General features: G+C 39.9%; 1 protein-coding gene across 1 annotated transcript in view; it reads left to right on the top strand.

The window, feature by feature from the left end:
• RALGAPA2 (Ral GTPase activating protein catalytic subunit alpha 2) overlaps positions 1-17,599 on the top strand; it is a 317,987-nt gene that overhangs the window by 225,952 nt on the left and 74,436 nt on the right. Inside the window, 1 exon segment of the mRNA XM_034641613.1 lies at positions 8,816-8,943. Within this exon segment, the coding sequence (XP_034497504.1) occupies positions 8,816-8,943 (128 nt within the window).

Genomic DNA, 17,599 nt, shown 5'->3' with positions numbered 1-17,599 from the left:
AATATATATGCCCCCAACAGGGAAGCAGCAAGATACACAAGCCAACTCTTAACCAGAATAAAGAGACATATAGATAATAATATGATAATAGTAGGGGACCTCAATACTCCACTATCAGCAATAGACAGAGCACCGGAGAAGAAAACCAACATAGAAACAAGAGCTTTGAATGCCATACTCAACGAGTTGCACCTCATAGATNGACGAGTTGGACCTCATAGATATATATAGAACACTACACCCCAGAACCAAAGAATACTCATTCTATTCTAATGCCCATGGAACATTCTCAAGAATAGACCATGTTCTGGGACACAAAACAGGTCTCAACTGATACCAAAAGACTGAAATTATCCCATTCATATTCTCAAACTACAACGCTCTGAAATTGGAACTCAGCCACAAGGAAAAATTTGGAGGAAGCTCAAACACTTGGAGACTAAGAACCATCCTGCTCAGGAATGACTCAATAAACCAGGAAATCAAAAATCAATTTAAAAAATTTATGGAGACCAACGAGAACGAAAACACAACAGTCCAAAACCTATGGGTTACTGCAAAGGCAGTCCTAAGGGGGAAATACATAGCCATCCAAGCCTCACTCAAAAGAATAGAAAAATCTAAAATGCAGTTTCTATATTCTCACCTCAAGAAGCTGGAACAGCAACAGAGGGACAGGCCTAATCCCCTCACGAGGAAGCAGTTGACCAAGATTAGAGCCGAAATCAATGAATTAGAAAACAGAAGTACAGTAGAGCAGATCTGCAGGACTAGAAGCTGGTTCTCNTTCTTTGAGAGAATCCATAAAATTGATAGACCACTGGCAAAACTTGTCCAAAAACAAAGAGAAAGGACTGAGATTATTAAAATTATGACTGAAAAGGGAGAGGTCACGACCAGCACCATTGAAATTGCAAGGATTATTAGAAACTTTTATCAACAGCTATATGCCAAAAAACTAAACAATCTGGAAGAGATGGAGGCCTTCCTGGAAACCTATAAACTACCAAGACTGAAACAGGAAGAAATAGATTTCTTAAATAGGCCAATTAACTATGAAGAAATTGAGTCAGTGATAAACAACCTTCCAAATAATAAAACTCCAGGCCCAGACGGTTTTCCTGGGGAATTCTACCAAACATTCAAAGAAGAAATAATACCTATTCTCCTAAAGCTATTTCAAAAAATAGAAACAGAAGGAAAAGCTACCAAACTCATTCTATGAGGCCAATATTACCTTGATCCCCAAACCAGGCAAAGACACCATCAAAAGGAGAATTACAGACCGATTTCCTTAATGAATATGAACACCGAAATCCTCAACAACATCCTGGCTAATAGAATCCAACAGTACATTAAAAGGATTATCCATCATGACCATATGGGATTCATCNCAAGTGGGATTCATACCTGGGATGCAAGCATGGTTCAACACTCGCAAATCAATCAATGTGATACATCATATCAACAAGAAAAGACTCAAGAACCATATGATCCTCTCAATTGATGCAGAAAAAGCATTTGACAAAATACAGCATCCTTTCCTGATTAAAACCCTTCAGAGTGTAGGAATAGAGGGTACATTTCTCAATCTCATAAAAGCCATCTATGAAAAGCCTACAGCAAATATTATTCTCAATGGGGAAAAGCTGGAAGCCTTTCCCTTAAGATCAGGAACACGGCAAGAATGCCCACTCTCACCACTATTATTCAGCATAGTCCTAGAAGTCCTTGCAACTTCAATCAGACAACAAAAAGGGATAAAAAGTATCCAAATCGGCAAAGAAGAAGTCAAACTGTCTCTCTTTGCAGATGACATGATACTCTATATGGAAAACCCAAAGGAATCCACTCCCAAACTATTAGAAGTTATAGAACAATTCAGTAAGGTGGCAGGATACAAAATCAATGCCCAGAAATCAGTTGCATTTCTATACACGAATAACGAGACTGAAGAAAGAGAAATTAGGGAATCCATCCCATTTACAATAACACCAAAAACCATGCGTTACCTTGGAATTAACTTAACCAGAGACGTAAAGGACCTATATCCTAGAAACTATAGATCACTTTTGAAAGATATTGAGGAAGACATAAAAAGATGGAAAAATATTCCATGCTCATGGATTGGAAGAATTAACATAGTTAAAATGTCCATACTACCCAGAGCAATCTACACTTTCAATGCTATCCCGATCAAAATACCGATGACGTTTTTCAAAGAACTGGAACAAATAGTCCTTAAATTTGTATGGACCCAGAAAAGGCCCCGAATCTCCAAGGAACTGTTGAAAAGGAAAAACAAAGCTGGGGGCATCACAATGCCGGATTTCGAGCTGTACTACAAAGCTGTGATCACAAAGACAGCATGGTACTGGCACAAAAACAGACACATCGACCAATGGAACAGAATAGAGAACCCAGAAATGGACCCTCGGCTCTTTGGGCAACTAATCTTTGATAAAGCAGGAAAAAACATCCGGTGGAAAAAAGACAGTCTCTTCAATAAATGGTGCTGGGAAAATTGGACAGCTACATGCAAAAGAATGAAACTTGACCACTCTCTCACACCATACACAAAGATAAACTCCAAATGGTTGAAAGACCTTGATGAGAGATAGGAATCCATCAAAATCCTAGAGGAGAACATAGGCAGCAACGTCTATGACATCGGCCAGAGCAACCTTTTTCACGACACATCTCCAAAGGCAAGAGAAATAAAAGATAAAATGAACTTATGGGACTTTATCAGGATAAAAAGCTTCTGCACAGCCAAGGAAACAGTCAAAAAAAACCTAAGAGGCAGCCCACGGAGCGGGAGAATATATTTGCAAATGACGCTACAGATAAAAGAGTGGTATCCAAGATCTACAAAGAACTTCTCAAACTCAATACACGAGAAGTAAATAAATCATAAAAGGGGCAGAAGATATGAACAGACACTTTTCCAATGAAGACATACAAATGGCTAACAGACAGACACATGAAAAAATGTTCAAAATCATTAGCCATCAGGGAAATTCAAATCAAAACCACACTGAGATACCACCTTACGCCAGTTAGAATGGCAAAGATAGACAAGGCAAGAAACAACAATTGTTGGAGAGGATGTGGAGAAAGGGGATCCCTCCTACATTGTTGGTGGGAATGCAAGTTGGTACAGCCACTCTGGAAAACAGTGTGGAGGTCCCTTAAAAAGTTAAAAATTGAACTACCCTATGACCCAGCCATTGCACTACTGGGTGTTTACCCCAAAGATACAGACGTAGTAAAGAGAAGGGCCATATGCACCCCAATGTTCATAGCTGCATTGTCCACAATAGCCAAATCATGGAAGGAGCCGAGATGCCCTTCAACAGATGACTGGATTAAGAAGCTGTGGTTCTTATATACAATGGAATATTACTCAGCTATCAGAAAGAACGAATTCTCAACATTTGCTGCAACATGGACGGCACTGGAGGAGATAATGCTAAGTGAAATAAGTCAAGCAGAGAAAGACAATTATCATATGATTTCTTTCATCTATGGAACATAAGAACTAGGAAGATCGGTAGGGGAAGAAAGGGATAAAGAAAGGGGGATAAACAGAAGGGGGAATGAAGCATGAGAGAATATGGACTATGAGAAACAAACTGAGGGCCTCAGAGGGGAGGGGGTTGGGGGAATGCTATAGACCGGTGATGGGTAGTAAGGAGGGTACGTATTGCATAGTGCACTGGGTGTTATACGCCACTAATGAATCATCGAACTTTACACCGGAAACCGGGGATGTACTGTATGGTGACTAACATAATATATTAAAAAAACATTAAAATAAAAAAAAAAGAACCAACTTTTGATCTTTGTTATTGTCTCTATTGTGTGTGTGTTTCTATTTCATTAAAGCCTACTTTTGTTTTTACTATTTCTTCCCTTCTTGTTTCTTCTGATTTTATTTTATTCTTTTGGATTTTAAATATTTCTGAAGGTTGATGTCTGTCTCATTAAGTTGTGGCTTTTATTCCTTGCTAATAAGGGCATTTAATCCCACATATTCCCTCTCAGTACCACTTCAACATCTAATATCTACTCTTTTCATGACTATTTAGCTTAACATATTTTTAAGTAAGTATTTTTGTTGAGCCCTGATTTATTTAGAAGTATGTTTCTTAATTTCTAAACATAGAGATCTGTGCTAGTTATCCTCTTGTTGTAGATTTTTAATTTAATAGCTCTTTGGGCACAGAATGAGGATTGTATAATTTCAACCCCTTGAAATTTTCAGAGACTTGCTTTATGACCTAGACTAGGGCTTAGCAAACTTATTCTGTAAAGGACCAGGTAGTAAATCTTAGGCTTGTGGCCCACACAGTGTCTGTCACAGCTACTCAGCTCTTTTCTGTGTGAAAACAGGTAGAAGTAATATGTAAGTGAAGGATTGTGGCTCTGTTCCAGTAATACTTTATTTTTTGACTAATTTTGAATTTTATATCATTATTACATGTCACAAAATATTTTTTTCAACCATTTAAAAAAGTAAAAACCATTCTCAGCTTACAAGCCATACACAAAAGGCACCAGGCTTGGAATCAGACCCCATAGGCTCTATTTGTAGATCCTTGACCTAGAATATGGTCTATTTTTTAAAAATATTCTATGCATGCTTGAAAAGAATGTGTCTTCTACAATCGTTGGGTGAAATATTTTGTATGTATCCATCAGGATGAGTTTGTTGTGTTGTTCAAATCTTCTGTAGTATTTTTTAAATATTTTTAACATAACATTAATCAAGAAAAGGGCATAAATTTAAGTGTACAGCTTGATGATGTTTTCAAAGCAAATGATTTAATGCTTCCCAAATGTAAACATAGGATATTGCCAGCTGCCAGAAATCTCCCTCCAGTGTCTCCCAATCACTAATCCCCTGAAAAGTTGGCCACTGTTCTGACGTTTTTCACTATTGATTAGTTTTACCTGCTTTTGAACTATCTGTGAATGGAACTACATAGTGTGAACTTCTTTGTGTTTGTTTCTTTCACTCAGCATAATATTTGGGTCATTCCCATGATGTTACATGTAGTTGTGGTTTGTTCATTTCATTAACTGTGGAATTTTCTGTTGGTTGAATGTACCACAATTTTTTCATTCATTCTCCTATTGGTGGACATTGAGGATATGTCCAGTTTGGTGAATATATGTGACTTGACTTTTCACTTTCATTATGAGCAGAATGTTTTACATTTTTATCAAGTCCCACTAATTTTTTTTCTTTTATGATTGGTGCCTTTTATACCCTAAGAAACCCTTGCCTAATCCCAAATTGTGAAGATTTTCTCATGTTTTCTTCTGGAAACCTTGTGGTTCTAGCTTTACTATTTTGATCTATAATCCATCTAAATTTTCATGTGTAATATGAGGTAGAAGCCAAGGTTCACTTTTAAAAATGGCCATCTGCTTGTTTCAGTACCTTTTTTGAAACAGACTTTCCTTTTCCTATAAAACTGATGTGCTGCTTTATTACAAATCACTTGGATCTATTCTTGGGCCCTGTATTCTGTTCTGCTATATATATCAAATAGATATATTTGTCTATCTGGTACCAACATTATGATATATTAAATATTAAAGTTTTATAGTATGCCTCAAAATTAGGTAATATAAATCTTACTGTCTTGGCTAACTTAAGTTTTTTCGTTTTAATATAAATTTAGAATGAACTTATTTATATCTATATAAACAGCTTGGTAGAATTTTGATGTGGTTGTGCTGAATCTATTGCTCCATTTCAGCAGACTTGATATCTTAACACATGGAAACTTCCAATCCATGAACATTGTACATCTTTCCATTTTTTAAGTTGTCTCTAATTTACCTAAGCAATGTTTGGGCGTGTGTGTGTGTGTATCTTTTGTCAGATTTATTCCCAGGTATTTGATGTTTTTGATGCTATTATGAACAGTATTTGTAAATGTCATTTTCCAATTTTTGGTGGCTAACATTCAGAAGTATAATTGATTTGGAGGGTATGTTGTATCCTGTGACCTTTCAAAATCCAGTTAGTTCTAGTTAAATTCCTTTGGATTTCTCATGTACATAATGATGTTATCTGTAAATAAAAATGACTTTACTTGTTTCTAATCTTTATGTTCCTTTCCTTGTTCTTTTCTTTCTCTTATTTTCTTTGTTGTAATGACTAAGATCTTCAAAAATGTTGAATAGAAAAGGTGACATAGACATCCTTGCCTTTTCAGATCTTAGGTGGAAAAAACAATATTTCATCATTAATTATGTTACAATTTTGTTTTCTTTAAGAGTTTATCAAATTGAGGAAGTTCTCTTCTATTCCCAGTTTGCTGGGAATTTTTTTAAATCATGAACGAGAGTGTAATTTTATGCTTTTTCTGTATCTATCAAGAAGGTCATAGAGTTTTTTCTTCTTTATTTTATGAAAGTAGTAAATTGCATTAATGGATCTATGATTGTTAAACCAGCCTTGGTTTTTATGCAAAATACCACTTGATCAAGATACATTGTCTTTTGTATATAGTGCTGTATTTAATTTGCCAGAAATTTGTAAGGGATTTTTACGTCTTTGTTGAGGCATGTTAGTTCATAGATTTCTTACATCAGCTCCTTGTGTCCACTCCTTTGGGCAGAGCTAATCTTCCATATACCATTGTATACCCAGCCCCTCTCCCAATGCCAACCACAGAAAAGGTATTCCACAAACAAATAGTCTTTGATACAAGTTAAAAGACCTATGCTGCAGATCTGCATTTATTAAATAATTTAAAACATTTAAAATAACAATTAATTTCACCCATTCAGCCAGTATGTGCATTGCAACATGTGCCAGGTACAGTGGAGGTTTCTCTCCACCATCTCACTGGAAGTTTCTCTCCACCATCTCCAGCAGCTCCTCCTCAGTCTTTGCTAATTCTTCCTCATGTCTCCAGCCTCTAAATATTGGAGGGCCACAGGATTAGTCCTTGAACCTCTTTTCTTGCTCATCTGATCATCCAGTCTCATGGCTGTTGACACCATCTATAAATAACTGTTATGAATCTCCAACCGGAACTTCTCCCTTGACTTCCAGCCTGATCTATCTGCTGCCACCCCCATACATCAACACCAATATCTAATAGGCATGTCAAACTTAGCATGTTTAAAATTGAACTAGTGACCCTCCCTTTTGGTCTTCTCCACTTCAGGGAAAGGTGGCCCCAACCTTCCAATTGCCAGGCATAAACCATGGCATCATCCTTGATGCCTCTTTTTCTCTCTCACTTCATTAGTAATCCTCAACAAATCCTGTCTACCTTCAAACTATATCCAAAAACCTACCACTTCTCACCACTTCTGCCACCATTCTGATCCAAGACATCATCATCTCTTGCCTGGATCATTCACCAATTCCCTAACTGTTTTCCATAATGCTAATTTTTTGCAATTTTCCCAACACAACCGCCAGAACATACCTTTAAAATGTAAGGTGAGATCAGATCTCCCACTTCCCTAAACCCCCCAGAAGGCTTTTATCTTGCTCAGAGCAGAAATCCAGAATCCTTTAAGGCCCTTCTTATTACCTGCCCAACATTATTGCCTTCTGGTCTTTTTCTTGCTCACTCAGCTCCAGCCTCTGTGGCTTGCTTACTGTCTCTTAACCATAGCAGTTCCACTCCCACCACAGGGCTGGGTGGGCTGGGTGTTTGCTGTTCCTTGGCCTGGAATGCTGTTCCATCAGATGGCCTCATAACATGAGGTTCATTCCCTCATTCCTTTCAAGCTTTTACTGAAGTGTCATCTTCTCCTTGCAGCCCTCCCTGGTCATGTGATCTAAAATTGGAGGACTTCTCCCTCTCAGAAAGAGTCCTATTGCTTTTCTTTACTCTATTTTTCACCTTAGCACTTTAACTACCTAATATATATTTTATGTATTTATACTGTTTATTCTTTCAAACCTCCAATAAATTATAAGCTCCATGATATAAGGAATTTCATTATTCACTACTGTGTCCCCAGTGAATAGAACAGTGTCTGTCACATAATAAATATTTTTGAATAAATGAATAAACAAGTGAGAGAGTGAATAAATACAAGAGTTACAAGGCAGACCAAGTCCTTGACCTTATGGAGCTGACAATCTCCATATTAATAAGTGGAGTCGATGAATTTCTAATGGAGAAAAAAAAGTGAGAGCACGAAAAGACAGGCACCAGAACTTTGTGGGTTGACCCAGTAGTAAAATTGGGTCCAGTGAAGGAATGCCAAACCTCTAATAAGGAAGTAGGAAAAAATGAGGATAACGCAATCATCTTAGAAACAGAGGAAAGAAGATTCAAGAATGAGGACTATAAATGGGACCTTGTAGCTGTTAACAGTGATAGTCATCCTCTCCTTTAAGAGTCAGTACACATCAGAACCCATGCAGAAACAGTGCCAATTCCAAACAGGTTTCAGAAGGATGCAAGGCTAGGAGGTGTGCAGTGAGACACGGCTGTGTTTTGTGCATAATCCACATGATGTAGACACCTAGAAAGAATAAAACTATTTCTGTGAATGGCAACACAAGGGAAAAAACGAATAACCTGGTGATAATTTGTCATGAAAAGTTTTGCTGAAGAGCTCACAATAGGGGAGTATTGTGGAGGAGACCTGTGTTGCTTGATTTGAAAGCCCTCGACCTGTATCCTGCTAACATTAGCGTCATTTCTGTGGGTGACAGTCTGCATGGTCATGACAGGTCTGAGACATCAACCAGCTGTTCTCATGTCTTTGGTTTGACTTTTACTGGTTTTGGAAAAGTAAGTGTTTTTCTGTTTTGAATCAACAGGTTCCGTTTTTTGGGCCTCTGTTTGATGGAGCCATAGTGAGTGGAAAGCTACTGCCAAGCCTTATATGTGCCACGTGCATCAATGCCAGCAGGGCCGTGAAGTGCCTCATCCCACTCTACCAGAGCTTGTATCTTTTTGCTTTGAGTACGTAACCCATTAACCGTCCTGGAATCCTGATTCCTGGCAGTTTGTCATGAGAGGTGAGTATTCACTGGGTTGAAGAGGGAAGAGAGAAAGTTTTTCAGTGCGTGTAGAAATAATATCATGAGATCTTCATACCATTAGTTAATTTATATTAAATATAATAATATTGTGCTTCACCAAACTCCAGAAGAGTTTATTTTCGTAATGTAGTCACATAAGTCTGTGCCTAAAAGCTGAGACTGTCAAGAGTGGCTCATCCTTTCTCAATGTTTTGCCTGAGGTCTGGTTCCCCTCCGCCCATCCCTGTGGGTTGCAGTCCCCTGTGTGTAGAAGGTGGGATGCTGAGGAAACTGTAATGGGGTCACCTGAAACCTACCCAAAACCAACAGCAAATGAAATGACTATAATCAATCAGAGAATGTGGCAGGTGCCACTGGAAGTTCAAATGGCCCCCTAGGAGGTCAGAGGAGGGGGCGGTTGCATCTGGCTGGGGGGACAGGGAAAGGCACCCTCAGTGAAGTTGCACTGGAACTCGCCGGTGAGAATGCTAAAAGTCCTTTTGTAATTTTTCCCAGATCTTCACCAATCCCTGATCTTCTCTCTAAAACCAGAAGAAATTTCACTTTTGTAATTTTTTTCTCAGACATCAGTTGGCATGCTTTAATCTTTAAGCCCATGCATAATGTCTGATTATAAGAAAAAGAAATTAAGGTGACTTCACAGAATTGCTGCAAAAGGTATCTGACCTCCTAGTAAAACTTAGAGTCTCTTTGTTTCTAATTGGTATTGATGATGAGTATAAACATGTCGTGTTTGACCTCTCTCTATACTTCTCCCACTCCAACTGTTAGTGATGTGTTGCCGAAGGGTGGGGGTGAGAGTGGGTAAGAAACAGGATGTGTGTATAGATACAGTTCATGAAAAATACCTTTCATTAAAATACTGGTCACTGCATTGACTGATATTCTGTCTTTAGATTAAAAAAAAATACATATGCCATGTGGCAACTTGGAATTATCATAGAAATTAGTAGTAGAAAAGATCTATTAGGTCCCATCTGGTCCCTCCCTGGGGGCCAGGGCAGCATTATTCCCTTCTGCGTGCTCCCTCGCGCTTTGTCCAGGCCGGTGGTGCGTGTTTGGGAGATGGCATTCTTCGAAGTGATATCCACAGCACTCTAGACTTACTCTTAGAGCTGGTGTTGATTCAGCCTTCAGCATGGGGGTTTTTATTTCACAAATGCTTGAAAGAGGTTCTTGGCAGAAATGAGAAAGACCTATTCAGCAATTGGCTTGTCAGTTTGCATGTCAACTAGGATGAGCTGGACGCTCATCAGTCAAGTATGTTGGACCAAGGCAAGGAAAAATCATTTGCAAACAAAATTCTGCCTTCTATAAGTCCATTGTGATTTTTGTCACGTCACCTTCCCCACTTATCAGACCTCTCATTACAGAGTACATGCTTTGTTATTTTGTTCAACACTGCTTTTTCAAATAAGAATGAGTATAGCATCAGGATAATCACGTTTAGGGAAAACAATATTGTTACAAGTTCAAAGGATAAGATTCAGCGTCACTTGAAAACTTTTCGATGAACCACATTAGACTAGTGTGGTTGCCAGCCAGGGTAACTGATGCTAATATGGGTGAGTAAATGCTGTATTCTCCAGTAACTCATAAAATAGTTGACATCTCAGAGGACAACTTGGTATAGAAATTAAGAAAGGGAAAGTAACAAAACCTATCATGTCGATATTATAAAAATTTAAGCATTTTTCTTTTATCTTATACCTTGAGAAGATTCAATTCATGCTGTCCAAATAAATTACTTAAAACAAGAAATAAAATACTATCTATAATTTTTATAAATATGTAATCAATAGGGAAAACTTTGCAATCACTAAACCACTCTGTTAATTTAATTTCGGCCTGCAAAAGTGCTAATATAGGCCAGAAACCAAAAGTATAATAAGGAGAAAAGTAGAAAAAAAAGAAAAAAGAAGGGTTTTGGGTTTTTTTTTTAAGATTTTATTTAGTTATTTGACAGAGAGAGACAGCAAGAGAGGGAACACAAGCAAGGGGAGTGTGAGAGGGAGAAGCAGGCTTCCCGCTGAGCAGGGAGCCCGATGCAGGGCTCGATCCCAGGACCTTGGGATCATGACCTGAGCTGAAGGCAGATGCTTAACAGCTGAGCCACCCAGGTGCCCCTGTACTTTTTTCTTTAAAACATTACTAATTACTAATTTTTACACTTTTTAAATAATTGTGTAGCAGCTGATATCTGGAATTTGCTGCTTTGTTGAGATAAGTCTTTGATCTGAATTTTGAAAAACACTGAAAATCCTAACACATCCTAATCACAGGTGTCTCCTTGCATTCTCATTTCGCAAACAAACAGTGGACTCTAGAACTGCTGAGCCCAGCACCAGGAGCTTGGGATATACAGGGAGCAAGGCAAATAGTGTTCTTGCCCCACACTTCACAGAGAAGACATACAAACTAATAATGTTGTATAAAGCAACTAAATAGAGGGTGTGGGTAAAACAGGGCCAGGGAAAAGGCTTTCTGCAGAGAAAGCATGTAAGCTGAGGCTGAAGGGATGACAAGGAAGCTGTCCCCAGGGAGGAGGGACGGCATTCCAGGCAGAGGGCACCATAGCAAGCACAGGCGTCCGAGTGTTCTCAAGTGGTAAAGTTGGGATTTTTAGTATTTAATGCATGGTCAGGCCCATCAGAGTACAGACAGACACAAGACCAAGCTTCAAGCAGAGGTGGTTTTCTGGGTGATGCCTGAGGAAGCCAAGCTTTCCTAACCCTGTCATCTCATGGCTCATCTTGAAAGTTCTAAAATTAGCACAACGCTGCCTCATGCCAGGGGCAACAACCTGAAGTCCCTGTAGGTCCCCCCAGGGGCTGAGAAGATCACTAATACTTGGGACACATCTAAAACCAGGGCTGAGACCAATGGGTCCCAGAAGAGAATGAAAATGTCGGCCCCTTGTTCAAAAAGCAAGGAAAGTGCCTTAAAACATGCTATAATATAAAGCTTTTTCCATTCTTTTGTGCTTTTTCTACTTGTCATGGTGTTTTTTATTGGCTATTTAATGTGATTTTTAGTCAAAAAATATTAAAAATTTAGATTATTAGCATTAGTTTTATCAGTCTTTATATTGTTTAATATGCAGATATAAAAGCATTTAACTCACATATGGAGTCACCACAATGACACAGCTCATATTTTATAACTGGTACAGGGATATATTCTGTTCTTAACAGTGAAAACACCATACAAAACTAACTTGCCTATTTTTATTTCATTCTTCATACGCACATATTGTACCATCACTCTTTCTTCAGTCCACTGATGAGTAAGGAAGGACTGACAGGAAAAGAAACTGTGAGTCCCCCTGTTTTTCCCTCTCCTTCTCTGTCATCATTTTCAGAGTAAATTGTGGGTAACACAGAGAAGTAACACGACCAAGGATATATAGGATTTCTTGGTTATTCTTGTTTCTTAGGATGATACTGCTTTCTTTCTGTGCTCAAAGCAAGTTCTGGTTCAGGTGGAGAGTATGGCTTCTCAGGATAGTCCGCTTGCCCACCTACTCAGTCCTGTGGTAACACACTTCCCGTGTGCTCTCTCGGAGTCTCTCTGACCTTCCAGGTGTTGTGGCTCCACCATAGTCCTGCTCCTGGGGTGCTGCTAAGGCTTATGTGCAAGGAACAAGCAGAGCACATGCTATATGCATTTCCTCTGCCCACGTGCATGCTCCATTGTCTCATCAGACTTCAAGTGCAAAACACAAGATCAAAGATAAAATTATTAAGAACTTTAAGAGAGCAACAGCAAGGTATTAAACCAAGCAGGGCCTTTTGAAAGCACTGTGCAGCTGCTTAGGTCACATGCCCATGAAGCCCTCCCTGGAACCCATTCCAAACCCTACAAACCCTGCTCCCCCCAGTATGAGCTGGGGAATTCTCTTCCTGGTATTTATTAGATTTCATTCCCTTCCTAAATCCTGACAGTATATCCCCTGGCAACATTTTATTGGCATATGAACCAAGACCCAATAAGGAATGAAGCAGCTTGCATACATGGCCCTAGAAGACACAATTCACAGAAGAGACCACGTTTCTGAGAAAGCATTGCTATTGCCTGTTGCATTACTTTATTAGGTATAGTAATGAGTGCTGACAAAGAATGGGAAATTTCTTTATCAACACCAGCCATTTTATATGGGCAATTCTGTGTCCCCATTTTGTTTCTAATATTAAGGTTACAGTTGTTAAGTAGAACATTGCCAAACTGTTTATGGCATCCAAATGTCATTCAGGTATCAGGATGACTATTATATGAACAAAGGACACGTTGTTCAGTTCAGAACTTCTTTCAATCCTTTAGAGAGGAAGTACTTGTTTTTTTGTATTGACCATAGGTAGCCAAGCATTGAGCCTGATGACAAATGAAGAAAAGAGCCCATGGAGTTAGTTTGCATCTCCTGTGCCCTCCCCACCTAATGATTGACACTTCAGTGCCCTAAAAGAGTTGTCAGTTGCAATTCAGTATTTAACTAGGAGTAGAAATGTGAGCAGTAAAGGTATCAAGTTTGTTCGGTAATGTTCAAGAAAATACAACATTTCTTATGAAATAGAGGAGTGGGCACATTGTTAGAATGGATTTGCCTCTCTGGGATATTTTTGAGCAGTAAATCCAGCTTAGAATCAATATCAAAGGAGTTCTTGTTTGGGGTACCCTTGGCTAAATGATCAAACAGCTGGAACTGTGTGGTGAAGGCTCACAGAAGATTGAAGAATATACCATTGTCGTACATGATCAAAAAAAAGTGAACACAGTAGGGATGTGTTTGGAAAACACCCTCAGTAACAGTTCAGTCCAGCCCCTTTGTCCTTCCTGGGTTTTCTGGTAACTTCCTCAGCAGGCTAAATCAAATCTGTCAAGTGGAGCCCTTGTCCCGTGGCTGCTGCTCTTCTGAGTGACGAGGGCCAACTCACCTGCCATCTGCTTTTTCTATCCCTCGTGGGCAATCAGGGGGTCTATTCCCATGCCTAGAGTGTTGTAAATGGGAAGCTTGCCACATGTTATGTTTACAGTTCCCAAGCCAACTAAAGATTCCAAAATCAAACCATGGTGGAAGTTTCCCAGATTGTCAGAGCCAGGGCTCTCTCATTCTCCTCCTCAGCTAACTTGTTTCAGGGAAAAGGTTGCCACACAATGTGCAGTGCGCCCGTTAGGAGGAGCTCACCCTAAATCAAACAGATGGTGGCTTTTTAAAATCAACGTCTACTTCAATAGAACAATAGCCACAGTGGCATTTGCTATCTCTCCTCTCTGGAACTATCAGCATTTGATGGAGAGAACTGGGCTGCCTAAGGAAAAGTAATTTTGTACCTCTTTCTTAAGTGAAATTTAGTTTCATTTTCAATTAATGGATATAGTTAATAATACTCTAGCTTCTCTTTTAGACTCATGACTTCCTAATAGCTTTGCTAAGTTTTAGTCTCAATTTATACACCTTCAAAAGTGGCCTCTCTCCCTAAAACCGTAGCAATTCTGTTTCTCACTTTTCTGGTAGGATCTTTGGGGATTTTTTTCCTTTGAAGATCTTTAATTTTCTCCATTTTTTCCTATACACTTAAGAAAAGTATATGAGAAGGAGTCAGTACCATGTGGTATATTTTGACATGTGGAACCAGTATGCATTTGTCCACATTTACCGTGTCCCTGCCTTGTGCTAGGCATTGTCCAAGCCCCTGGGCATAGAAATACGAATAAGAGATTCCAAGTGATGGGACAGTGTGTGCTCATGGACCAAGCTCTAAAAATGCACATCACGTTTGAGCACCACAGAAGCTTCCACATGGTAGAGTGGAAGCATACACACGCACACACGGTGAGGATGGAACTGATGGAGGCATTTCAGGGGCAGTGGGAGGAGTTCTGAGAGAAGGTGAGGGCCTAATATAAGGCAGTGGCAGGGGGATGGATTGGATCCCCACATAAAACAGGTAGACTAATTCAGCATGGGGCTTGCTAGATTTGCTGGGGTGTGGAGGATAAGAATACAGTCAGGGACAGACCTTTCCGGAGGATAACATTCGAGGAGTAGGCTTGGGAGGAGGAGGTGGAGGTAGAGAGGGAGGCAGAGGAAAAGGAGAGAATAGTGACAGAAAAGCGAAGAACAGAGAAATGAAGGGTTACCTTCAGCAGAGCGGTCAAGCAGGACACACCCTCCTGAGGGGTCTTATCTGTAGCTGATTTTAGCAGTCTCATCACCCCGAGCATTGGGTGTGATAGAACCTAGAACCGAATTACTGCAAAGAAAGAAGCAAACATATTAGATAATAACATCACCGAAAAGAAAGAAGGCACTCTTGGGTGGGAGGGAAGTGCTTGAGAATGGGAAATGCATGGGAGGGGGCCAGATTTAAGAGGGGCCACCAGAATGGAGTCATGCTCCAGATGGAAATGCATGGACAGTGCTTTCCCGATCCACAATTCTAAACAGGCCCAAAGGCAAAATGTCATTGTGACAGGGATTTGCACTACCTGATATCAGTTACACTGTACATTCTACTAAAGGCAACAAGCGTTCGATAAATTTTTGGCAGGCAAACAGTATCCTCTTCTCAGAAGACAGAGGAAGCAAATGAGGGCAACTATTATTTTGGATCTGTTCTTTAGCAATTTGAAAGACTGGATTTGTGACTTTGAATGTTGCAGAAGGTACTTTGTACTAGGCTTTGTACTAGAGCTCATGTAAGAAAAGGAGGAGAGCAAGTAGACCTGAACCTTGACACTTAGGAAGCATGTTTCAAAAAGCAGAGCTCAGATCAAGGAATGGCACATTCCCATGGGTGGGTCGAGACTATAATGGGGAATAAGAAATGAGAGTTTTTTTAATGATAGAATTAAAACTGTCTCTGAGTGAGAAGGGGAGGCATGGAAGAACAGACAGTGGGTTCTAGTGAGTGCGTATTTAACACGGGTGCATCAAGACTGAAAGAGGAGCTCCATGCTGTCCTGACAGAAGGCTGCCACGTTAACCTTTACCCCACTTGTCCTCCATCTTCTTCATATGAGGAGGGACAGAAAAGTGTCTGAAAAGTGTATTAGTGAAAACTCAGATCACTGAGAACACAGTAAGAAGGGGAAAAAAGGAAAAAAGAACTGACCCCTGAAAGTAAGGTCCAGCCTTCAAGGCCAGTGTCTAGTTGTAGAACAAATTTCCAACAGTGGTCTCAGATCCATAAGAAGTTTTGTTTTTTGATTTTTGGGGTTTTTTTTAGAAATCAAGTAAAATAAAGGATGCACCTAGAACTGAAAACAGGAAAATAGTTTCATTATTTTCAAATAGGATTATAAGGGTGGATTTTGGAATGTCACATGGACCCCTTGTAAAATTGTTAGACTAGATTATTAAATAGCTTGTGAGCCTTCAGAAAAGAATGAGTGGGGGCACCTGGGTGGCTCAGTTGTTAAGCATCTGCCTTTGGCTCAGGTCATGATCCCAGCATTCTGGGATCAAGCCCTGCATCGGGCTCCCTGCTCAGCGGGAAGCCTGCTTCTCCCTCTCCCACAACCCCTGCTTGTGTTGCCTCTCTTGCTGGCTGTCTCTCTCTCTCTCTGTCAAATAAATAAATAAATCTTTAAAAAAAAAAAAAAGAAAAGAATGAGTGTACAGAGAACAAAATATCCCAAATATACTCATTGTGTTTGATAAAATTACTATTTTCACAGATTAGAGAAAGCTTTTTTTTTTTTTTAAGATTTTATTTATTTGAGAAGAGAGACAGAGCTAGCGAGAGAGAGCACAAGCTAGGAAGAGTGGAATATGCAGACTCCCCACTGAGCAGGGAGCCTGACACGGGGCTTGATCCCAGGACCCTGAAATCGTGACCTGAGCCAAAGGCAGACACTTAACCAACTGAGCCACCCAGGTGCCCCTAGAGAAAGCTTTTAAATATAAAATATTAATTTTGGTAAAACCCAAGATAAAGTATCACAGTCATCTGGCAAGTAGGAGAGAGAAATTTGGGTCTAGGGGATTTGGGTGACTTTACTCTGGCTAAACATACAATTCATGGACCACCAGTTGACTGGGGCCTTAGTGTCTCTGGTGCTGCGTGTGCACCACGACTTTGCCCAACCCTCCGCATTTTTTATCAGCAACTCTCACAAAGGTCTAGAACGCATGTTTATCAAAATACCATTTGTCAGGAAGCTAAGAGGGTTAACTCAATTGACACAAGGCAAAATCAGAAACTAGGATTACGTAAACAGATGAGACTTTTAGCCCCAAACCAGCAAGGTGAGATTTAGCAGGGTAGACTAATGCCATGCGCCTGGGTGTAGATGATCAGTTGTGTGTGTACAGGTTGGGGATGGTGGGGCATGACAGTAATCCCTGGGAAATGTCTGAGGATTTTGGTTAAGCACAGACTTGAGGTGAGAGACCAGAGGTGATGCAGCGGCCTACCAGTGTTCTCTCAAACCACAGCCTGAGACACCTGAGGTCCGGCTCACAGAAACAAAGGCATGGCCCCTCTGCTCCCGCTGCCTCAGATTGCACTGTGAATGTGGTGCTGCTCTGGTGCCCACACAGTAAGGAGAGACCTTGAC

The sequence above is a fragment of the Ailuropoda melanoleuca genome, chromosome 13 (genome assembly GCF_002007445.2).
Source record: "Ailuropoda melanoleuca isolate Jingjing chromosome 13, ASM200744v2, whole genome shotgun sequence".
NCBI classification, from domain to species: Eukaryota; Metazoa; Chordata; class Mammalia; order Carnivora; family Ursidae; genus Ailuropoda; species Ailuropoda melanoleuca.
Note: the sequence above shows the minus strand (reverse complement) of the source record. Positions and strands in the feature narration are given on the sequence as shown.